Source organism: Anomaloglossus baeobatrachus, chromosome 2, assembly GCF_048569485.1.
Source record: "Anomaloglossus baeobatrachus isolate aAnoBae1 chromosome 2, aAnoBae1.hap1, whole genome shotgun sequence".
In the NCBI taxonomy this organism is placed as follows: Eukaryota; Metazoa; Chordata; class Amphibia; order Anura; family Aromobatidae; genus Anomaloglossus; species Anomaloglossus baeobatrachus.
Window position 1 is genome coordinate 470,530,211 of NC_134354.1, and position 22,914 is coordinate 470,553,124.

A 22,914-nucleotide genomic window follows, 5' to 3' on the forward strand; every position below is an offset into this window, starting at 1 on the left:
GCCGGATGTGCGTCACTTTTGATTTGACCCCAACGAAATCGCAGTAGCGATGTCGCAACGTGCAAAGTACCCCTTAAAGGAACTAGTAAAATAAAAAAATGTTAAATTTTTTTTAAAAAAATATGCAAAAATAAAAAAAATAAAAGTTCAAATCCCACCTCTTTTACCCCATTGAAAATAAAAAAAACCCACATATTTGGAATTGACGCAATCAGAAATACCCAATCAATTAAACTATAAAATCAATTAATGTGATCGGTAAAGGACGAAGTAAGAAAAAAAGTCAAAATGCCAGAATTACGTTTTTTTGGTCAAAACTAATTTGAATAAAAATACAATAACAGGTGATAAAAAGCATCATATCTACCCGAAAATGGTGTGATTAAAAATGCCAGCTCAGGAGGCAAAAAATAAGCAATCATCTAACCCCAGATCTTGGGAAATGAAAATGCTACGGGTCTTGTAATGTGTCAACAAAAGTGCAATTTTTTTTTTTTAATTTCTGTAATTTTTTCACTAGTTAGAAAAACTAAAACTATGGTTCTCATCTACGAACTCATACCAACCTGGGAAACATATTACCAGGTCAGTTTTACCATATAATGGACATGGTAAATAAATAAATTAAAAAAAAAAAAACAATCATGCAATTGCATTTTCTTTTGTATTTTACCGCACTTGGATTTTTTTTCCCATTTTCCAGTAGAATATGGGGCAGAATGAATGATGTAATTCAAAAGTACAACTCGTCCCTCAAAAAAAAAAGCCCTCACATATCTATATTGACGTAAAAATAAAAAAGTTATAGCTTTTGGAAGAAGGTGAGGAAAAAACGAAAGATGGAAAATCGCCGGGTGGTAAAGAGGTTTACATACATTATAGTTATTGCAAGGTATTTTTATAAAAGATTCTGATATCTAACTTATACAGTACAGACCAAAAGTTTGGACACACCTTCTCATTCAAAGATTTTTTTTTTATTTTCAGGACTCTGAAAATTGTAGATTCACATTGAAGGCATCAAAACTATGAATTAAAACATGTGGCATGAAATACTTAAAAAAGTGTGAAACAACTGAAAATATGTCTTATATTTTAGGTTCTTCAAAGTAGCCACCTTTTGCTTTCATCATTACTACTTTGCACACTCTTGGCATTCTCTTGATGAGCTTCAAGAGGTAGTCACCAGAAATGGTTTTCCAACAGTCTTGAAGGAGTCCCCAGAGATGCTTAGCACTTGTTGGCCCTTTTGCCTTCACTCTGCAGTCCAGCTCACACCAAACCATCTCGATTGGGTTCAGGTCTGGTGACTGTGGAGACCAGGTCATCTGGCTTAGCACCCCATCACTCTCCTTCGTAGTCAAATAGCCCTTACACAGCCTGGAGGTGTGTTTGGGGTCATTGTCCTGTTGAAGAATAAATGATGGTCCAACTAAACGCAAACCGGATGGAATAGCATGCCGCTGCAAGATGCTGTGGTAGCCATGCTGGTTCTGTATGCCTTCAATTTTGAATAAATCCCCAAAAGTGTCACCAGCAAAGCACCCCCACACCATCACGCCTCCTCCTCCATGCTTCACGGTGGGAACCAGCCATGTAGAGTCCATCCATTCACCTTTTCTACAAAGACATGGTGGTTTGATCCAAAGATCTCAAATTTGGACTCATCAGACCAAAGCACAGATTTCCACTGGTCTAATGTCCATTCCTTATGTTTTTGATCTCAAACAAGTCTCTTCTGCTTGTTGCCTGTCCTTAGCAGTGGTTTCCTAGCAGTTATTTTACCATGAAGGCCTGCTGCACAAAGTCTCCTCTTAACAATTGTTCTAGAGATGAGAAGGTGTGTCCAAACTTTTGGTCTGTACTGTACATCTAAAGAATGACCAGGATTTAGCAAAATAAAGTTTATAAAACCATTCATCTACGTAATCGGCCTCTAACAAAATCTAGAAATAAGAGGTGGCTCCATAAGCCTTGAGTAAAAAGCATTTATCCTGCTCTAAAGTGCTGTGTTAAGCCATTATTGATTTTGAAGCAAAATGGATGTGCACTGAACACAGGTTACATGGGTTTATAAAAAGAATCATGGTGGATCAATAGCTTTTTGCCCTTTCTTATCCATCATACCTGTTTGTAAAAACACAAGTATACTGGTCTTTGCTATCTGAAATGAAATCAATATTTCCAGTGCTGTAGAATATTATTGCTTTGGCTGAAATGTAGATCACAGTGCTTCTAAATACCTAAAATCCACACATGAAATGAGCGTTTCGTCTATATTTTGCAACAAAGAAATATTCACTCTGAGATACTGTCCCAGCACGTCCCACAAAATAGAATCAGTAACCGCAGCCATACCTTCTGACAATCAAACACCTGCACTCGAGAACATCTGAAGAATTTGGGACCAATTTCCACAAATGACAAAAAGGAGACAGTTGCACTCTGTAGTGCTAAGATATGTGTGACAATGAATAGGGGAATATAGACATGCATTACTGCTACGAAAAACATGTAAAAATTGAGATACTTAGCACACAAAAATGGCCAGTTTTATGTGAGTCCAACAGCCAATGGCCAAATGCCTTGTCGTTGGCTGTTGGGCTCACATAAAACTAGCCATTTTTGTGTGCTAAGTATCTCAATTTTTACAGGTTTTTCATAGCAGTAATGCAAATCTATATTCCCAAATTCATTGTTACACATATCTTAGCATTACAGACTGTAACTGTCTCCTTTTTTTTTACTATGTTTCATGGTCAGTTTGCACCTGTTCACAAAGGTAAGAAGTGTCATCAGTCTTTTTCTTCAATTTCCACAAATAAACTGAAATGAGGGTAATAAGTAAAACAAGGGTAGGAAACTCTAGTGTTCTCCACAGTATACACTTGACCTAGTAAGTCACTTCCATAAGGTATCATTTACAACACACGTGTTAAGCCTTTACAAGCCAATTTCTTTCTTTCCCGACTATTCTATAATGTTACTCATTGCAAGCCATTTTAGATCAAGTGCACTTTCTGGGAAATAGCTGGATCACAGAAACTTCCAGTGTGCTTTGACACAAATGCTCAAAGACACTTGCTAATGTTAAAAATGAACATTCAGGCATTTTTTTAGTAAGACTTTTATAGATATCCAACTCTCCAAGGATTCAGGAGCAGATCAATGGACGCAAACCAAGATCATTAAGTATGACTTACCTTGCCCATTTCCTCTACTCGCTGCCTTTGAGGTCCTTTCAGAAAGCAGCTGAATGTCTTTCTGGGGAATTTCATTTAATATCTTGGCAGCATGCTCAATTCCTTCTGTCAGATTGTTAAGGCAGACCTATAAATATAAGGTAGAATATTTTATTGCTAGAGTCAGCAAAATGATTTTGTTCAATGAGCTCCTAACTCAAAGCACTTTATTGTGATGATTATGATTACCTCATTGGCAGCTGGTGAATTCGAAGTGTGTAATGTCCTCCACATGTCTTCAGCACCCCATATATATAACTCTATATACGATAATCAGTCTTTGTTACGAGAACATACATGCCAATTCGGCTAGCACCTCATACACACAGTAAATCAATGTACTGCTCTTTCCGTTTTATGAAAAATCCGTCATGTCCTGTAACACCACACCTCCCAATTTCATAGAACAGAAGGAGAAGTAAATTATGCCGCATTTTTTGGTGTATTTTTTTTCTCTATAGGCTTCTATGGGGGATCTAAGAAAAGATGTGTGTAAAAACCGCAGTTGCATCTTCAAGTTCACATTGAAAACATTGTGTACTATAAAAACACATTACAAACACTTAAAACCCCAAAATGGGCCTAGATAGGATCAGGGGTAAATGCCCCAGTCCGGAACTGGTTAGTAATTGATATGTATGCACTGTAACATGGCAGAGAGTATGTATCATGAAAGTGATGTAAACTTGGATATCTTCTCTAAGCCGTGTAGTGCCACAAGTCTTATTGGGGCATTCCAGGGACACGTTTTCCGAATAGCTGGAGAGATGGGCGGGTATGGCTATACACATACCTCCACCCATGGGTGTGTCTCAGGATTTTAAAATTGTGTGAGCTTGTTTGACACATGGTCTATGTATGCAGGTGTTTTGATACCTCCAGGAATGAACCTGTGAGATATACTAACCAGGGTCAGTGTGCGGAGGTAAGAAGACCTCTTATAAGAAGTCTCTGTACTGGAACTTACTGGACTGATACTGAAGTGCTGTTTTGGGAACGTGTATATAATTGTTCTGCATTGAAATGGCATTTTTTTCCTGTACTGGGGGAGCATGGTTTATTGTGTGTGGATAAAGCAGCCTGGACATTTTATTCACTTTATTCAACGTGCCTCCTCTGCGTACCTCAATGCAACTGAGATCCATGAGTGAGTACCCCCATCACAGTACATTATAAATACAAATTGCTTGTGTGTTCTTTGTAACTTTGGATATATTTTACAGTTGTGTATTTTTATTATACTATATTATATTTCTTAGTTTTGCTTCAATTAGTTAATTAATATATTTGCAACACCCAAGGTTCACTTCACTTTATGTAAAGCTTGAGAAAAACTATGCTATTTTGAGCTGTAACGTTGCATAAACTGATTAAAAAACAATTTTTCATCATCTGACTTTGGAATGATGCCCCATTTTTTTGTAGTTTTTGTATGTAAGAGGTGTTAGTGATTACTTTAGGCGCTCTACACATATCTTTGCATGGAAAAGTGCTGCCTTTATTTTTTGCTAGATAGATAGATAGCTAGATAGCTGGAGGAAGAAGAGAGCGTAGTGGAGATAGCAGCGCGGTACGTGAGCGAATGTCAAAGATTTCGAGAAAGAGAACTATGATAAGCCATGGACTTCCATAGCCGCCACTCTAGATGTGCTCCCATCTATCCTTCCTATCATTCCTACTAGGGATTATCGAATATCACAATTATCCGGCAATATTCGGCTTTGCGAATATTCGACGAATAGGTTGCTGCTATGCAAATATTCGATGCGCAATGTACGTCTATGGGAAGCCCGAATAGTTGCTATTTGGCAACTATTCGGGTTTCCCATAGACTTACATTGTGCATCGAATATTCACAAATAGTCAAATAGCGGCGACCTATTCGTTGAATATGGGAGTAGCTGAATATTTGAGGTATTCAATCATCCCTAGTTCCTAACCATCATCCCCACAGTCCCAGTCCTTAGTGTACACTTGCTTTGGCAAAACTAATTTGTATTTGGTGCTGCCAAAAGAGCTGATTTAATTTGATTTGATAGATGGTTAAAGGGATAGATAGATAGATAGATAGATAGATAGATAGATATGAATCAGATAGATAGATAGATAATTGACACCCCTAAAGTTAAAGAGTAACTTGTTCATGAAGAAAGGAATTACCAGCATCAATACCTGAACAGTATCTTTACTATGCTCTTTGTAGCCATTATATTCTTGGCAGAACTTTATCTGAGTAGAAAGGTATGCCACGTCACTTAGTGTGGTCAGGACCCAGGGTTTGGACTCTTGAAGCTCATCTCCTCCGGATTTTAAAGACAGACTTTTTTCACTGGGGATTGTTTTCATACCTGAAAATAACAAAGTAATTGAAATTTGGAAATAAAATATGTAATGAACAAATATACTATCCGTCATACAACCCTATTTCCAAAAAACTTGTGACTCTGCGTATAGTGTAGAAAACAAGAAAACAATAATCTGGAAATCTCTTATAGCCAAATTTTTTTCCATAAACTAAAACACATATAAGAGGATTAAAGTTAGACATTTTCCATTGCATTTTAAATAATTAACTAATTTAGAAATTGATGAAAACAACACATCTTAAAAAGTTAAGACTAGACCTTGTCTACCATTGTGCAGTATTCCCTATTCTTTTTACAACAGTCTGTCAACGTCTGGGAAATGAGGAGGCCAATTGCTGGAGTTTTGGGAGAGACATGTTGTCCCATTCTTATTCCTCTCCTAATTTTTTTTTTTAAATGTATTGCTGCCATCAATTCCTAAATTAGTTAATTTTTTCAATTGAAATGGAAAAATGTCTTTCAACTTATGATCTATATAGTGTTCTATATTCTGTTGTGAATAAAATATGGATATAAGAGATGTCCAAATCACGGCATTCTTGATTTCTTTACATTTTACAAGCATCCCACCTTTTTGGAATTGGGGTTGCATGTAATTACAAACCTCTCTGAATGGAATTCCCACCTTAAATTTGATTAGAGGCTTTGAATCAGCTGAGACGTGTGGAACCCCACAGAATGGCTGTCTCTGGAGGATACCAGAGGTAGAGACTGAGTGAAGTGTGTTTTATGTATGTATATATGCTGTGAATGTTGGAAAAGTTGCACTGTTTTGTATGTGACATGCAGCACACATATACGAAAAAAGTTAATTCCATCACTTAATTGGTAGCTAGGGAAGTAGCTTGATGAGTGGAGTTTTAACCAGAGTAGTCTTTGTAGCCAGAGAAGAGTAGAAGCAGATACCAGCAAACATGTAACCCCTGTTCCAGCAGGCTGAAAGGCTAGCAGACATGTCTGAAGAGTTGTGTAGGGCAGAATATTGACTAAAGGCCCCATCACACTAAGCAACATCGCTAGCAACATCGCTGCTAACGAACAACTTTTGTGACGTAGCAGCGATGTTGCTAGTGATGTCGCTGTGTGTGACATCCAGCAACAACCTCGCCCCTGCTGTGAGGTCGTTGGTTGTTGCTGAATGTCCTGGGCCATTTTTTAGTTGTTGCTGTCCCGCTGTGAAGCACAGATCGCTGTGTGTGACAGCGAGACAGCAACAACTAAATGTGCAGGCAGCAGGAGCCGGCTTCTGCGGAGGCTGGTAACCACAGTAAACATCGGGTAACCAAGAAGCCCTGTCCTTGGTTACCCGATATTTACCTTTGTTACCAGCCTCCGCCGCTCTCACTGTCAGTGCCGGCTACTGCTCTGTGCACACGTAGCTGCAGGACACATCGGGTTAATTAATTAACCCGATGTGTGCTGTAGCTAGGAGAGCAGGGAGCCAGCGCTAAGCATTGTGCGCTGCTCCCTGCTCTGTGCACATTTAGCTGCAGTACACATAGGGTAATTAACCCGATGTGTGCTGTAACTAGGAGAGCAAGGAGCCAGCGCTAAGTGGTGTGCGCTGCTCCCTGCTCTGTGCAGCTGCACCCTGTACTCTATACCCTATATATGTACCCTGTGCAGCTGCACCCGGTGTGCGCTGCTCCCTGCTCTGTGCACATTTAGCTGCAGCACACATCGGGTAATTAACCCGATGTGTGCTGTAACTAGGAGAGCAGGGAGCCAGCGCTCAGTGTGCGCTGCTCCCTGCTGTCTGAATGTGTAGCTGCGTGCGCTGGTAACCAAGGTAAATATCGGGTTGGTTACCCGATATTTACCTTAGTTACCAAGCGCAGCATCTTCCACGCGGCGCTGGGGGCTGGTCACTGGTTGCTGGTGAGCTCACCAGCAACTCATGTAGCGACGCTCCAGCGATCCCTGCCAGGTCAGGTTGCTGGTGGGATTGCTGGAGCGTCGCAGTGTGACATCTCACCAGCAACCTCCTAGCAACTTACCAGCGATCCCTATCGTTGTTGGGATCGCTGGTAAGTTGTTTAGTGTGACTGGACCTTAATACTTATGATAGTGCAAGAATATATTAGTCCCCTAGAGCACACAGTCTAATTGCAAGTATGCCATGCAAGCAGGAGGAGTGCTCAGCCAGAATGAAGGCACCCAAAATGGAGATGAGAATGTTAGCTATGCACATAATGAAGATCAATGGGAGTTGGAGGCCTTTTAGGGAATATGACCCTGTCGCGGGCGGAGGAGGGGACGCCGCGCTCTCCCTCTGCTCGGGTCCGGCTGCCGCGGCTGCTGCGGCCTGCTGCTGCTCGGTGGCTCGAGCGATGGGCCGGATCCCGGGGACTCGAGCGGCGCTCCTCGCCCGTGAGTGAAAGGGGATTGGGTTTTGGGATAGTTTATTGTCCGTGACGCCACCCACGGTTGTGGTGATTAAGTGGACACCACCGCTGCTCTGTCTGGGGAGCCCGGGAGTGATGGTACGGAGCAGCCAGTTGTTGATTTGCCACTCCGTGGGTAGGGGTTTTTGGTGATCCCGGGGCCCAGTGATGGGGTTGGTATGGTGGACAGGCGGGTATGGGGCCTGTGGAGGTGCAGGGGCACAGGGGCAGCGCTGTACCGCACGGCATGGAGGTACTCACTCAGCCAGTAAACATGACACAGTTCTCGGTAAACAAACGGCTGGTTGGACGGGTCCCTCGGACGGTTACGGTGCTGCGGTTCTCTGCAGTTAGCGGTGACGGTCTCTTCCCTGCACCTATGTAAAGTCTCTTGGTAGCGATGGGTCCCCACCGGTTACCCGCTCCCCGGCTTGGATATGAGCCGGAGGAGCCCCTCTCTTGCCCGCAGGTGCTGGCCCTGGGAAACTGGTGCCTTGGCGGTGGCGGTGTCTCCCCTTAACAGTCGGACTGTTGCCTTCAATCGGGACTTGGTTGTTAGGAGACAGAGGTCCCCTTCACTGACGGATTTGGCAAATTATGGCGACTCCCACCCGTCCGCGGTCCTTCCAGCAACCTCCAAGCAGTCCCCCTGCAGACTATCACCGCAGTCTGCTGACCTTGCTGTCTCAGTCCGGGGCACACACCCGGACCAACTTCAGGCTTTACTACTCTCACTTTTCTGTCACTTCAGCTTCTCTCCTTTGCTCCTCTACCACTTCCTTCTACTTCCTCCTCCTAAACTCATCTGCCTGGTTCTTCCCTTCTTCCCGCCTCCAGGGCTGTGAACTCCTCGGTGGGCGGAGCCAACCGCCTGGCCCACCCCCTGGTGTGGACATCAGCCCATGGAGGAAGGCAACAAGGATTTGAGGTTAGCCTAGATGTACCTGCCGGGAATGTGGGGTGCATGTGATGTTGTGACCTGTGACCCCTGGCTTGCCCAGGGCGTCACAACCCTAGTTAGGTGGAAGGATTTCCATAATGCCAGTATTGGAGTTCAGTTTGGACACCTGATCGACTTGCTGTTATTACACTCCTAATAAGCCTGATTCTCATTATCTACTGCTGAAAGTCTGTCTTGGAACCTGACGTATATGTAATATCATCTGCTGTAACTATCTGATGCCGTTAAGTAGAAGTTTACACTTGGTTTAACATCATGCCTGTCTGTTGACTCTTTCCTGATTTCCAGCACAAATATCATGAGGAACGCCTCTAACCAACATGCTACAGGAAAACCATAGAATGTCTGTGTTAACCCCCGCACATCCGCATCCATATGCCTTTCACTGCCCCAGCGCACCAGGTGAAGGAGCATGGCCACCACCACCCGTGAGACTGCTAGAGGAGTGCCGTCCAAGGTAAACTGTACACCAGCTGTCTCATGTCATAAAGTATGATGCAAAGGAAGGTGCATTTTTCAAGCTATTGTCATAGCTGTTGAGAAAAGGATGGGGCATTTTCATGTTTATCATTCTCCAATATCATACAACATACCTAGGAAAAGGGCCAGACTGACCATTTGGCAATTCTGGTAAATGCAAGATAAGCATGTCTGGCAATAGACCACATCAGCCCATAACGCTTTTAATAGTATTAGCATCCTTAAGACGCTGATCCTATTAAAAACTGTGGCAGCGCTGAAAGCCATCGGCTCCCTTCTTTGCAGGCGAAACACACAACATAAGTGACGTCAGGCAGAACTATCATTTCACAACATCACGTTGCATGGGCTGGCCCATAGATTGCAATGGAGGAATGCATAACTGGATGGTGTGGGAACAGTGCGAAGTGATTATTAGTATACTTGCTAATTGCTTTGTATAGTAAAAGTGATTGGACGAATGCAGGTTTAAGTTCCGTAAAGAGACTAAGAAATAAAGTAAAAATAAAGTAAAAATATTTTTTTAAAAAACTTTACAAAATGTAGAGGTAACTGTGGCCATATGCTCCTGCCCTGCCACTGTGTCACGCGTCTATGTATATATTGTGAACATAATGTATTTATGCATAGAATATAAGTGTGGCCAGTTCTTCGCAGTGCTCATAAATGGAAATATTACAATCTGCTTAGCAACAGGATGACTGTAGGAAGGAAACAGCTAAGCTGTGGGAATAGCCCATAAGGGGAGGAGCCAGTCGCAGGGAGCAGGGAGACTTAATCCTACATATTTAGTTAGGGAATGAATGAATGATCAGAAGATCAAATTAATGAATAGATCAGATGTGCAGGTTGCTCAATACCCTGGACTGCAGTTAATGGGTGCAAGTCTTCCCAAAAATGTGTCTACTGACAGTGAGACAGCGTGAACCCTAAAGAACCAGCTATACAGACAAATGAGTGGCACCTGAAAACAGTTTGTGTCAGGAAATGGCAACCTCTACCTCAGTAAGGTCTACTGAAGGACACTTAGCATAGGCCTTAGCAAATAGGCTGCTATGGTAACGGACATTAGACGAGCAGAGTACGGTCGGCGGTTATAATATTAGTGAGTGGGTCCCTGTGGGTGGGACGCCGACCTTGAGATGATAGTGGACTAAATGTGTCATTTTCACTCCTTGGTGTAATGTAACTGGTTAAAGAAACAAAATCTCAAGTGTGAATGAGACCAGGTGTCTTAAATTTGGTGTTATCACTCACACGCTCTCTCATACTAGTGGAAGTTCAACATGGTACCTCATGGCAAATAATTCTCTGAGTATCTGAACGAATCAAATAATTTTTGCTTTACATAAACATTACCTAGGCTATAAGAAGATTGCCAACATTGTGAAACTGAGCTTCATCACAGTGGCCAAAACCATTCAACAGTTTTAACAAGACAGGTTCCTTTCAGAACAAGCCTTGCCATGGTTGACAAAAGAAGTTGCGTGTACATGATCAGTGTCATTCCAGGGGTTGCCTTTTCAAAATAGAATTATGAGTGCTGTCAATATTGCTGCAGAGGTTAGAGGGGTGGGTGTCAGCCTGTCACTGCCCAGACTATGCGCCACACACTGCATTAAATCGGTCTACATGGCTCTTGTACCAGAAGGAAGCTTCTTCTAAAGATGATGCACAAGAAATCCGGCAAACAGTTTGCTAAAAGCAAGAAAACTAAGGGATTACTGGAACTGACTCGCCCACCCCAGGGCTTTGGGTGACCCGGTGTCAGACCGAACTAGTCTCAGGTCGTCAGTGGTGGCGGGGCCCGACTCCGTGACCCTGGTGGGGTCAATTAATATGGCGGCTGTGGGGGTGATGATCAATAATAAAGTTTGTGGAAATATATATTCGTGACGTCACCTGTGGATTGCGGCTATGGAGCCGCCGCTGCTGGATGGGGTCTCCAGGGCTGATGTAATGGCAGCTATGGTGGTTCTGCTCCCCACAGGTGGAGTGGTACCCCGGGGCAACCGTTGGTGCTTGTAAGAGTCTATGGTGTTTTGGGAATGATGCGGTGCAGCGCGGAATAAAGGAAGTGACACCAGAGGTTGTAGTTCAAGGTCTTTTACTCACTGTTGCCAGGGCTGCAGCAGACTGGTTGCCGTTGGAGTGCTGGAATCCGCCATCCGATGCCTCCGACGATCCCAGGTAATTCTTAGGGTTAATACCGGTGCACCACTTTTAGGTCTCTTTCCTTGACTGGCTTCACAGCCTTGACTTTGATAGATGAACTTGTCTTGGCCTCTACCATAGAATCTGGTCAAGTGGGCTTGCCTGACTGGAATCTTGCCCTCTTCCCAGGGGATCTACGGCAGGTTGTGGCCCTGGGCGCTTGCAACCACCCGGGGCCTTCGGTGTTACTTTATGCGGAAATGTCTTTCTTCCCTCTGTCTGGGGACCGTCCCCGAATGCAGCCAGACCCCTCCACCCGATCTTCCTGTGGAGCAGGCCACGAGCAAATATGCCCTTCCGTGGCCCTGGGATCCTCTCTTCTCTGTCTGTGGTGTCACCTGGGCCTAGCCGGGCCCCAGGATCTCCACCAGGAACCTTCTCTCTCTTTACTGACTCAACCCATTACCACTCTCCTTCTCTGCCTCACGCAGACTGCCTAACTTGAACTTCCTGTTTCTACTCTCACTTTCTATTTGGCTTCTCCCACTTTCCTTGTTGCCAGGCCCCCACCCCATGGGAGGAGAGACGGATCTTACGGCCCCCCTGACTACAGCACAGGGGTAGCTGCCACTATTTCTGGTCCCTGTATGTGCCTAGCAATGAGTGTTTGTGCAGATTTGCCTGTGAACCGGTATGTACCCTTGTCCTTACCTAGGATGGGACATCACACCTCTGCCTAAGGTGCAATGTCTCTGTGGCGACGGAAGCCTCAGGGGCGCCACAGAACCATGTCCTTTGTTATGATGAGACCAAAATAAACTTATTTGGGTCAGATAGTGTTAAGCGTGTGTGGCAGATGGTGTATGGGAATGTCATGGTTTTGTGCTGCACAAGTACTGCCGGTTGGGTGGAGCTACAGTTCGTTGAGGAAACCATGAATGCCAACATGTATTGTGACATAATGAAGCAGAGCATGATCACCTCTCTTCAGAAACTGGGCCACAGGGCAATATTCAACATGATAACCACCCTACACACACTTTCAAGATGGCCAGTGTCCTGCCAAAGAAAATGAGGGTAAAGGTGCTGGACTAACCAAGCATGTTTCCAGATCTAAACCCCATTGAGCATTTGTGGGACATCCTCAAGTGGAAGGTGGAGAAGCGCAAGGTGTCCAACATCCACCAACTCCGTGATGTCATCATGGAGGATGGAAGATGATTCCAGTGGCTACTGTGAAGCTCTAGTTAATTCCATGGCCAAGAGAGTTAACCCCTTAACGACCCATGACGTACTAGATACGTCATGGATCGTTTTCCGGTAAGCCCCGCCCCCTGCCGCCGGCAGGCGGCGGCGATCGGCGCACATATCAGCTGTTATCAACAGCTGATATGTGTGCCTGCTAGCCGCGGGTGGAATCGCTTCCACCCGCGGCCATTAACCCCTTACATTTCGCTGCCAAAGTCTTGGCAGCGATATGTATATGGGCGCCGCCATTACAGTGACTTACCCCGCCCCCGCCGGAAGTCACGTGACATGATCACGTGACTTTCGGCGGTTGCCATGGTAGCACAGGGTCATGTGATGACGCCTGTGGCTAACATGAGTCACTTCCTCTCAATGCCGGAATACAGCCGGCATTGAAAGTGAAGCAGCAAATCTGCAGTTCTCAGCTCTGTAGCTGAGATCTGCAGATTGTGCAAAGCGATCCGATTGCTGATCGCTATAGCCCCCTAGGTGGACTTGTAAAATAAAAAAAAAAAGTAAAAAAAAAGTTTTAAAAAATTAAGAAAAAATAAAAAAACCTAAAAGTTCAAATCACCCCCTTTTCACCCCATTGAAAATTAAAGGGTTAAAAAAATAAAAAATACACACATATTTGGTATCGCCACGTTCAGAAATGCCCGATCTATCAAAATATAAAATCAATGAATCTGATCAGTAAACGGCGTAGCGGCAAAAAAATTCCAAACGCCAAAATTACGTTTTTTGGTCGCCGCAAATTTTGCGCAAAATGCAATAACAGGCGATCAAAACGTAGCATCTGCGCAAAAATGGTACCGTTAAGAACGTCAGGTCAAGACGCAAAAAATAAGCCATCACTGAGCCTCAGATCCTGAAAAATGAGAACGCTACGGGTTTTGGAAAATGGCGCACGCCACGTTTTTCGGACAAGCTTGTGAATTTTTTTTAACCCCTTAGATACAAGTAAACCTATACATGTTTGGTGTCTACAAACTCGCACCGACCTGAGGCATCATACCCACACATCAGTTTTACCATATAGTGAACACGGTGAATAAAATATCCCAAAAACTATTGTACAATCCCAGTTTTTTTGCAATTTTTCCGCACTTGGAATTTTTTTGCCATTTTCCAGTACACTATAAGGTAAAACTTATGGTTTCATTTAAAAGTACAACTCGTCCCGCAAAAAACAAGCCCTCATATGGCAAGATTGATGGAAAAATAAAAAAGTTACGCCTCTCGGAAGAAGGGGAGCAAAAAACAAAAACGCAAAAACGGAAAGTGCCCGGGGGCTGAAGGGGTTAAGGAAGTGCTTGAAATTGTGGTCACACAAAGTATTGACACTTTGGGCATAATATACCCATTTTCACTTAGGGGTGTACTCACTTTTGTTGCCAAGAGTTTAAACAATTAATAGCTCATTGTTGATTTATTTAGAGGACACACCACATTTACACTGTTATACAAGCTTTAGATATGCTGTAAGTTGGTAATATGTGGTTATGGTCTAACAATATTATTTATCTCTTATATTGTAATATTGATGGTAATATTGGTCTTGGTGCAGTCTTGTTTGGTAGGGATTAGTGTGATCGCATTATCCTGTTACTAGACATGTGGTCAAAATTGTTGGTACCCCTCGTTTAATGATAGAAAAACCCACAATGGTCACATAAATAAGTTGAATCAGACAAAAGTAATAATAAATTTAAAATCTATGATAATGAACAAATGAAAGTTAGAGATTGCTGCTTTTCTGCTTCCATAGAATTTAAAAAAAATAAAACTTATGAAATAGGCCTGGACAGAAATGATGGTTCCCTCCTTAACTTAATATTTGGTTGCACAACCTTTTGAGGCAATCACCACTGCAATCAAATGATTACTGTAACTGTCAATGAGACTTCTGCAGCTCTCGACAGGTATTTTGGCCACTCCTCAAGAGCAAACTGCTCCAGTTGTCTTGTGTTTGAAGGTTGCCTTTTCCAGACGGCATGATTCAGCTCTTTCCAAAGATGCTCAATAGGATTTAGGTCAGGGCTCATAGAAGGCCACTTCAGAATAGTCCAATGTTTTACTCTTAGCCATTTTGGGGTGTTTTTAGCTGTGTGTTTTGGGTCATTATCCTGTTGAAAGAGCCATGACTTACGACTGAGACAAAGCTTTCTGACACTGGGCAGCACATTTTTCTCTGGAATCTCCTGAAATTCTTGAGATTTCATTGTACCTTGCACAGATTCATGACACCCTGTGCCAGATGCAGCAAAGCAGCCCCAGAACATTTCTGAGCCTTCTCCATTTTTCACAGTAGTGACAGTGTTCTTTTTTTTATGTGCTTCATTTTTCTGTCTGAGAACATAGAGCTTATGTGCTTTGCCAAAAAGTTCAATTTTTGTCTTATCTGTCCATAGGACATTCTGCCACAAGCTTTGTGGCTTGTCAACATGTAGTTTGGCAAATTCCAGACTGGCTTTTTTATAATTTTTTTTCAACAATGGTGTCCTCCTTGATTGTCTCCTATGAAGTCCCCTTTGGCTCAAACAATGACAGATCGTACGATCTGACACTGTTGTTCCTTGAGCTTGAAGTTCACGTTTAATCTCTTTAGAAGTTTTTCTGGGCTCTTTTGTTACCATTCGTATTACCCATCTCTTTGATTTGTCATCAATTTTCCTCCTGCAGCCACGTCCAAGGAGGTTGGCTACAGTCCCACAGATCTTAAATTTCTGAATAATATCTGCAACTGTAGTCACAGGAACATCAAGCTGCTTGGTGATGGTCTTATAACCTTTACCTTTAACATGCTTGTCTATAATTTTCTTTCTAGCTCCTGAGACAACTCTTTTGTTTGCTTTTTCTGGTCCATGTTGAGTGTGGTACACATCATGATACCAAACAGCACAGTGAGTATCTGTAGCCCTATATACAGGCCCACTGACTGAGTACAAGATTGTGGATACCTGTGTTGCTAATTAGTGGATATACCTTGATTTAACATGTCCCTTTTTTTTCCACATTATTTTCAGGGGTTCCATCATTTTTGTCCAGGCCTATTTCATATTTCAGTTTTAGTTTTTTAAAAATTCTGTGGAAGCATGGTTGAAAAGCAGTGTCTGACTTTCATTTGTTCATTTTCATAGATTTTTAATTTATTATTACTTTTGTTAGATTCAAGTTATTTCTGTGACCATTGTGGGTTTTTCTTTCCTTAAACGAGGGGCACCGGCAATTTTGACCACGTATGTATATGTGGTATTGTGTGGTCATAGCATGACAGTATTATTAAATCTTGTATAGTAGTATTATGTACTATTAATCTTACACTAAATCTTGATGTCCTTCGACATCAGACAGGGTCATATTTATAATAAAAACTCCCATGTGGGTGCGGTGGTGTACTTGTGTATTTTCAAATTTGTGTCCTGGCCTGTACTTGCTTAGGTAGAAAGAAGTCCATAAAAGAACAAACAGTAGCCTGTTCACCCTTGGTGCAGAATTTGCAGTTTACTCAGTGCTTTGGTCTTTGCTATTGCTGGAGACCAAGAAACTAAACATATGATGCAGTCCTGGAGTGGACTGGAGTGACATTTCTGGCCCAAGAAATACTGCGACTTTTGATTAGATAGACAGGTTGGTGTAGGTCCCAACCCCGTCCTCCTCAGCACCACCCATCATGACGCTAAACTGGGGTAAAAACACCAAAATTCGAAAAATCTTTGTGCAACACAGTTTTCTGGCATAAACACTTTGATGAATTGTGTTTGTTTTTCACCTTGTTATAATTGTTTTTACCATGTTTTTCCAAAAATAAGACACTGTCTTAGGGTATGTGCGCACGTTGCCTTGACAAATATTCTGCAGCATTTTGTGACTGCATGTGGGTTTCAAAACGCATGCAAAATGCTGCATTTTGGATGCACAAAAGAAGTGACATGTTGCTTTTTAGAACGCATCGATTGTCAAGAAATTTGGCATCCAAAACGCTGCATTTCAAAATGCAATGTGCGCATGGAATTTGCTTAATTGTCATAGACTTTGCTGGGGACCCAGAACACATGCGTTTATGCTGCAGTTTAAACCGCTGCGTAAACGCATGAAAAAAACGCAACGTGTGCACACAGCCTTATACTTTTTTTTGCCCCCCAAAAAATCACTAGGGCTTATTTTTGGAGTAGGTCTTATTCTTGGAGAAACAAGCAGACCCCCCCTTCTCAAGAGACTCATACTTACCAGACCTCAGATGTCTGCGTGTCTCCCAGGTCTTCCCTGTGTTCTTCGGCGGGCTCGCTCAGCAGGTATGCTGCACGCCGTCCTCCCCTGCTTCTAGCCGACACACTCACATACATCAGATCACGCACACTCATACATATATACACACACACACACACACAATTACTGATCAGATAGACACACTCAATCACCAATCAGATCGCACACATTCACTAGTCACTCACCATACCCAGCGGTACAAAATGCCTCCGGCCGCAGGGAAAGATGGGAGGAAGTTAAGCTTTGCAGGTCCTGTAAGCATTCCATCCGCAGCCCCAGGTCCTTGTGTTCCACTGCACTGCCTCACAGGATTTTGCCAGCCAGAAGAAATCTGTATCGCTGGATGTGGTGAGTGTGTGTGCTATCTGATGGGTGATTGTGTATGTGATCTGATGTGCGTGGGTGTGAAATCTGATGTGTGTGATCTGATGTGTGTGGGTGTGCGATCCACTGCATGTCCTCCTGCTCGGCGTCTGGTGAGTGTGATTGCAGGGTGTCCACTGTCTACAATGAAGTGTCCTGCAGTATCTGTAACTTTTTAAGCTGCACAGACACTTCATTATTGAACCACAACTAGGGCTTATTTTTGGGGTCAGGCTTATATTTAAGCCTTGCTCTGAAAATAATGAAAATCCCTGCTGGGGCTTATTTTTGGAAAAACATGGTATTATTTCTCACTGGCCATACACTGAGGGCTGGATCATATCGTTGAAACTTTAGAAGGAAGCGCAGGTTGACACTAATGCAAAACCAACCACCTATTCTGAATAACTGAAATTTTAGGGTGCATGATATATTAAATACTGTTTAAAATCTGTAAAAAAACATTTAAAGCAATGACTTTGGCATACTTTTCTTTTCAGCTGCAGCTTCTTCTTTGGAGACAGTTTTGTTTATCACCACCCGTCGGGCCCCAGCACTATGTATCTCTTTTCTTCTCGTTATAACTACATTTGAGCTCTCCATTGCAGCCCACAGGTGAAATTGAAGAGATTCTTTTATGCTGTTTACAAGCTGAGGAAGCCAATTCTCCACAGGGCCGCTACATTGAAGAGGCTGCAAAAACACAAAAAACAGGTTACCAGCTAGGCACTGGTCAGGGCTTTTATAAGCATCCGGGCAGGTAGTTTGTAATCATACTGACATCTCTTTTGATCAATAAAATGTTATCTTATATAAGTAATGTCTGAGAGATGTAAACCATACAGACGAACTAGCAAAAGGTCTGAATACTAAGCGGAACTTTAAAGTAATATACAATCCACAAATGGATTAGCTATCTGTGCTGGAAAATGGTGCTTTTGTTAAAATAGTTCTTGTCTGCCAGGCCAAGGCTCAGGACTCAACGATGACCTCAAGGTTTCCCAATGGAGCCCTAGGGGTACTTTGCATGTTGCGACATCGCTAGGATTGGCTAGCCATGTCCAGCGCGATAGCACCCGCCCCTGTCGCACATGCGATATCTTGTGATTGCTGCCGTAGCGAACATTATCGCTACGGCAGCTTCACACGCACATACCTGCTCGGCGACATCACGGTGACCACCGAACAATCCCTCCTTGAAGGGGGAGGTGCGTTCGGCGTCACTGCGACATCACCGCAACGTCACTAAGCCAATAGAAGCGGAGAGGCGGAGATGAGCAGGATGTAAACATCCCACCCACCTCCTTCCTTCCGCATTGCCGGTGGAGGCAGGTAAGGAGATGGTCCTCGCTCCTGCGGCTTCATACACAGCGATGTGTGCTGCCGCAGGAACGAGGAACAACATCATATCTCCTATTGGTGCGACATTATGAAAATGACCGACGCTGCACAGATCACCAATTTTCGACACTTTTGCGATCGTTTATCGGTGCATCTAGGCTTTACACGTTGCGTCGTCGTTACCGGCACCGGATGTGCGTCACTTTCGATTTGACCCCGACGATATCGCAGTAGCGATGTCGCAGTGTGCAAAGTACCCCTTAGCTTAAAGTGCTTAAATTAACTTTTGATTAATCAGTTTGTATGATAAAAATATTTGGTTATTTCTTTACTGGCTTATACATATGAATAACTTCCTGCAAAATAATTATAGTGATTTATGCTGATGTTTGTCCAAATTAACAAGAAAATGGCAATTGTTACATTTTATAGGAAAAGCATGTAAATGCATTTAAGTCTCCTCATACTGGAGAAAACTTCCCTCTTAGAACCCAGTCTTAGCCTTTCACCTAGCCAAACCAGATCTCATACCTTGCACTGACGAGGGACAATACCCCGAAACACGGTATCTGCAAATTGAGATTCTAGTTTGGCTTATATATCTTAAGTCATATGACAGACTCATTAAAGAGTCAATATTGACTTTTAGGATTGCTACTTCCAATAGGTGGCATTAAAATTCAAGTCCTCTTCCTCCCTGAAGAGGTAATTTACATACAGTATATTTATTTCACTGCTTTGGCATGAATTGACTGATGCCCAAATGCTTTTCTCTTTTTCTGCTATTAGCAGTAAAACGAGAGAATTTTTATATAAAAGTGGTAACAATGCATAGATGCTTGGGGTACATTACAACTAATCAATCTCATATCAATTGGTTTAGACTTAACATTGAACTACAGCAAAGATGGTGTAAGAAGGCTGTGGGGCACTCTACATGCTAGTAGGTACCTTTAACTTTAAACCCTCTGCTTCACTTCACACGTTTATTGCATCATTAGGCAATAACAATCACAATCCTTCCTAAGGCCCTGTGCGCACACTGCGTTTTTTACTGCAGATTTGCTCCGGTTTTTGCTGCAGAAAAGGTGCGATTTTTGTTTCTAATCTTTCTGCAGTCCTTCCCCAGGAAAATCTATGGAAAAAAACAAAATGCTGTGGGCACACTGCATTTTTTTTTCCTATAGGTTTTGCTGCATTTTTGTCATGGATAATGGTAAAAAAACGCAAGGACCAGCCCATGGATAAACTGTGGCAAACCGCGGTAAAATTCTGGGTGCGTTGTTACCGCGGTTTTTGCCGCGGGTGCGGGATTCTGCTAGAGGGTGCGGATTTTTCTTAAAAAAAGCAAATTTCCCAGTGCGCACAGACCCTTATACAGCTATGTATAAAATAGATATAAATGTTGTGTTTTACCTGCATACTAGGGGACGTTCCTCTTCTATACATGGGCATTTTTCCCCATGATTCTGCACAGTAGCTCTCACAAAACTAACCTCTCCCACATGATTTCATACTCAACACCATCAACCTCCACACTCTAAGGCGGGCTTTGCACGTTGCGACATCGCAAGCCGATGCTGCGATGTCGCACGCGATAGTCCCCGCCCCTGTCGCAGCAGCGATATCCTTGTGATAGCTGCTGTAGCGAACATTATCGCTACGGCAGCTTCACATGGACTTACCTGTCCTGCGACCGTCGCTCTGGCCGGCAACCCGCCTCCTTGTTAAGGGGGCGGGTCGTGCGGCGTCACTGCGACGTCACACGGCAGGCGGCCAATCAGAGCGGAGGGGCGGAGATGAGTGGGATGTAAACATCCCGCCCACCTCCTTCCTTCCGCATATTCTACGGAAGCCGCGGTGACGCCGGTAGGAGATGTTCCTCGCTCCTGCGGCTTCACACACAGCGATGTGTGCTGCCGCAGGAGCGAGGAACAACATCGGACCGTCGCGTCAGCGTAATTATGGATTACGCCGACGCTGCACCGATGATACGATTACGACGCTTTTGCGCTCGTTAATCGTATCATCTAGGCTTTACACACTACGATGTCGCATGCGATGCCGGATGTGCGTCATTTTCAATTTGACCCCACCAACATCGCACCTGCGATGTCGTAGTGTGCAAAGCCCGCCTAAGGCCCCCTTCACACATTCCTGTTACCAGTACTTGTGGCGTCCACTTTGATAAGTACTGGAGACACGTTCACTTGCATATTCATTAAAATGTCTGTTGATCTTCACATCTCCGTGTTTTCACACCGACTGTGTGATGATCCACATGGAGACATGTCTGTTTTTTACCATAAGCATACAGTAAAAAAGGGGCAATAGATGTATAAAGGTCAGCGAAAAACACATCCTGTGACATGTACCAGAATTAAATGTATTTAAGAAATGAATGTATTTTACGTGTTAAAAATGTTCAAAGATGATAGATAGTTAATTGATAGAGATATATATGATGAATACATAGATAGAGTTAGGTCCAGATATTTTTGAACAGTGACTGTATATTGAAAATGTTTTGGTAAGCAATAAATGATGACATTTCATACCAAGAGCTCATCTCTGCAGACTTCCTTCTTCTCCATCTTCAGCAGCATTTCCAGACATGGTACCCTTAAAAAATTATCATTATAATGTCCCAGAAATATAAATATTTTCCATGCTGCCACACACTGCAACTCTCCATAATATATCCCCTCACTGCTCATCTCCATAATATTCCCCCCACACACATGCTGCCCCTCTCCATAATATACAACCCCACATACACATGCACATACTGCCCCTCTCCATAATATACGTCTTTGCACACACATACTGCCCCACTCCATAATATACCCTCTACATACAATACCCCTCTCCATAATATACCCCTACAACACATACACACTGCCCCTCTCCATAGAATACCCCTTTACACTGCTCATCTCCATAATATACCCTCTCACACACACACTGCTCCACTTCATATTATAACTCAAACACACAAATCCCCTCGCTGTGCTGTGCCTCCTTTCACATGTTTCTGCCCCATAATGTGCCCTTGCAGTAACTCCCCAGGTAAATGTAATCGCATGTAATCTTTGGCTCCTCGATGAAACATTTAAGATTCCCTAGCAACGTTTTCACATCCTCGCCACCTCTGTGCGGCACTCAGCACTGCATTGACAGCACAGAACAGTGTAATGAAGTCAGCAGCGTGGTGACTTCATCACGCTATTCCATGTTGTGGTGGGCTATCTATAGCTGTTCCGGCACTTGTGTATGAATAGAGGAAGATAACAACCGGAGTCTCCAGTCTCTCTGCAGACTGCAAGGGAACCTTGGGAGGGCCGTATGCAAACCTGTCATATCAGCTGTTCAGGGCAATCCTGCATGATTGTGCAATAATAAGAATTTAGGGTGCATTAATGGTAAACGTTCGTATGGCACCACTGTTGTAAAGGTAAGGTTTTATTACAATTTTTGCAGTCATTGGAAGTGACTTATAGTACAATCTGTCAAAAACAAGCTAAATAAAAGAAACACAAATTGGCAAATATATAATTTTAAAGCAACAAAAATTAAATTAGATAAAACAAAAAAAAAAGAATACCAAGGTGCACTGATACTCAGGGCCGTATTTGGCATTCATGCTGCCCTAGGCACATTAAGTTGTAACGCCCCCTACTGGTAAGGCTGCTTTCACACTTGCGTTGTTTTGCATTCGTCACAATCAGTTGTGTGGCTTATGCAACAGATGTGTTGCAGATAGTGGCACAACTGATGTGACTGATGCTGCAAAACAACAATCCGTTGTTTTGTTTTTTTTTTACTGTTTTACCAGCGGCTGGCTATTGTGAATGATCAGCTGATCACCTGGCAGCCAGCCCCTGGGCGATCACCTGATTGTTCACAGTAGCCGAGCGATCAGATGATCGTTCTCAAAAGCCAGCTGATCGATCTCAAAATCCAGCCACCAGGCAATCAGCTGATCGTTCGGCCGCCGAGAGAGAGAAAGAAACATTGATTTCAATTATTAAACACAAGAGCTGAGCATGCGCAGTAGAAAAAAAAAAAAAAGGATTCCGACGCTCAAAAAACGCTACATGCTGCGC

At 43.2% G+C, this 22,914-nt stretch overlaps 1 protein-coding gene across 1 annotated transcript in view; it reads right to left on the reverse strand.

Moving 5' to 3' along the window:
• The window catches only part of LOC142291659 (uncharacterized), a 1,021,181-nt gene that overhangs the window by 770,831 nt on the left and 227,436 nt on the right, over positions 1 to 22,914 (reverse strand). Inside the window, exons 35-37 of the mRNA XM_075336344.1 lie at positions 17,956 to 18,160; positions 5,415 to 5,590; positions 3,204 to 3,330 (exon numbers count right to left, since the gene is read on the reverse strand). Of these exons, the coding sequence (XP_075192459.1) occupies positions 3,204 to 3,330; positions 5,415 to 5,590; positions 17,956 to 18,160 (508 nt within the window). The remainder of the gene's footprint in view (positions 1 to 3,203; positions 3,331 to 5,414; positions 5,591 to 17,955; positions 18,161 to 22,914) is intronic.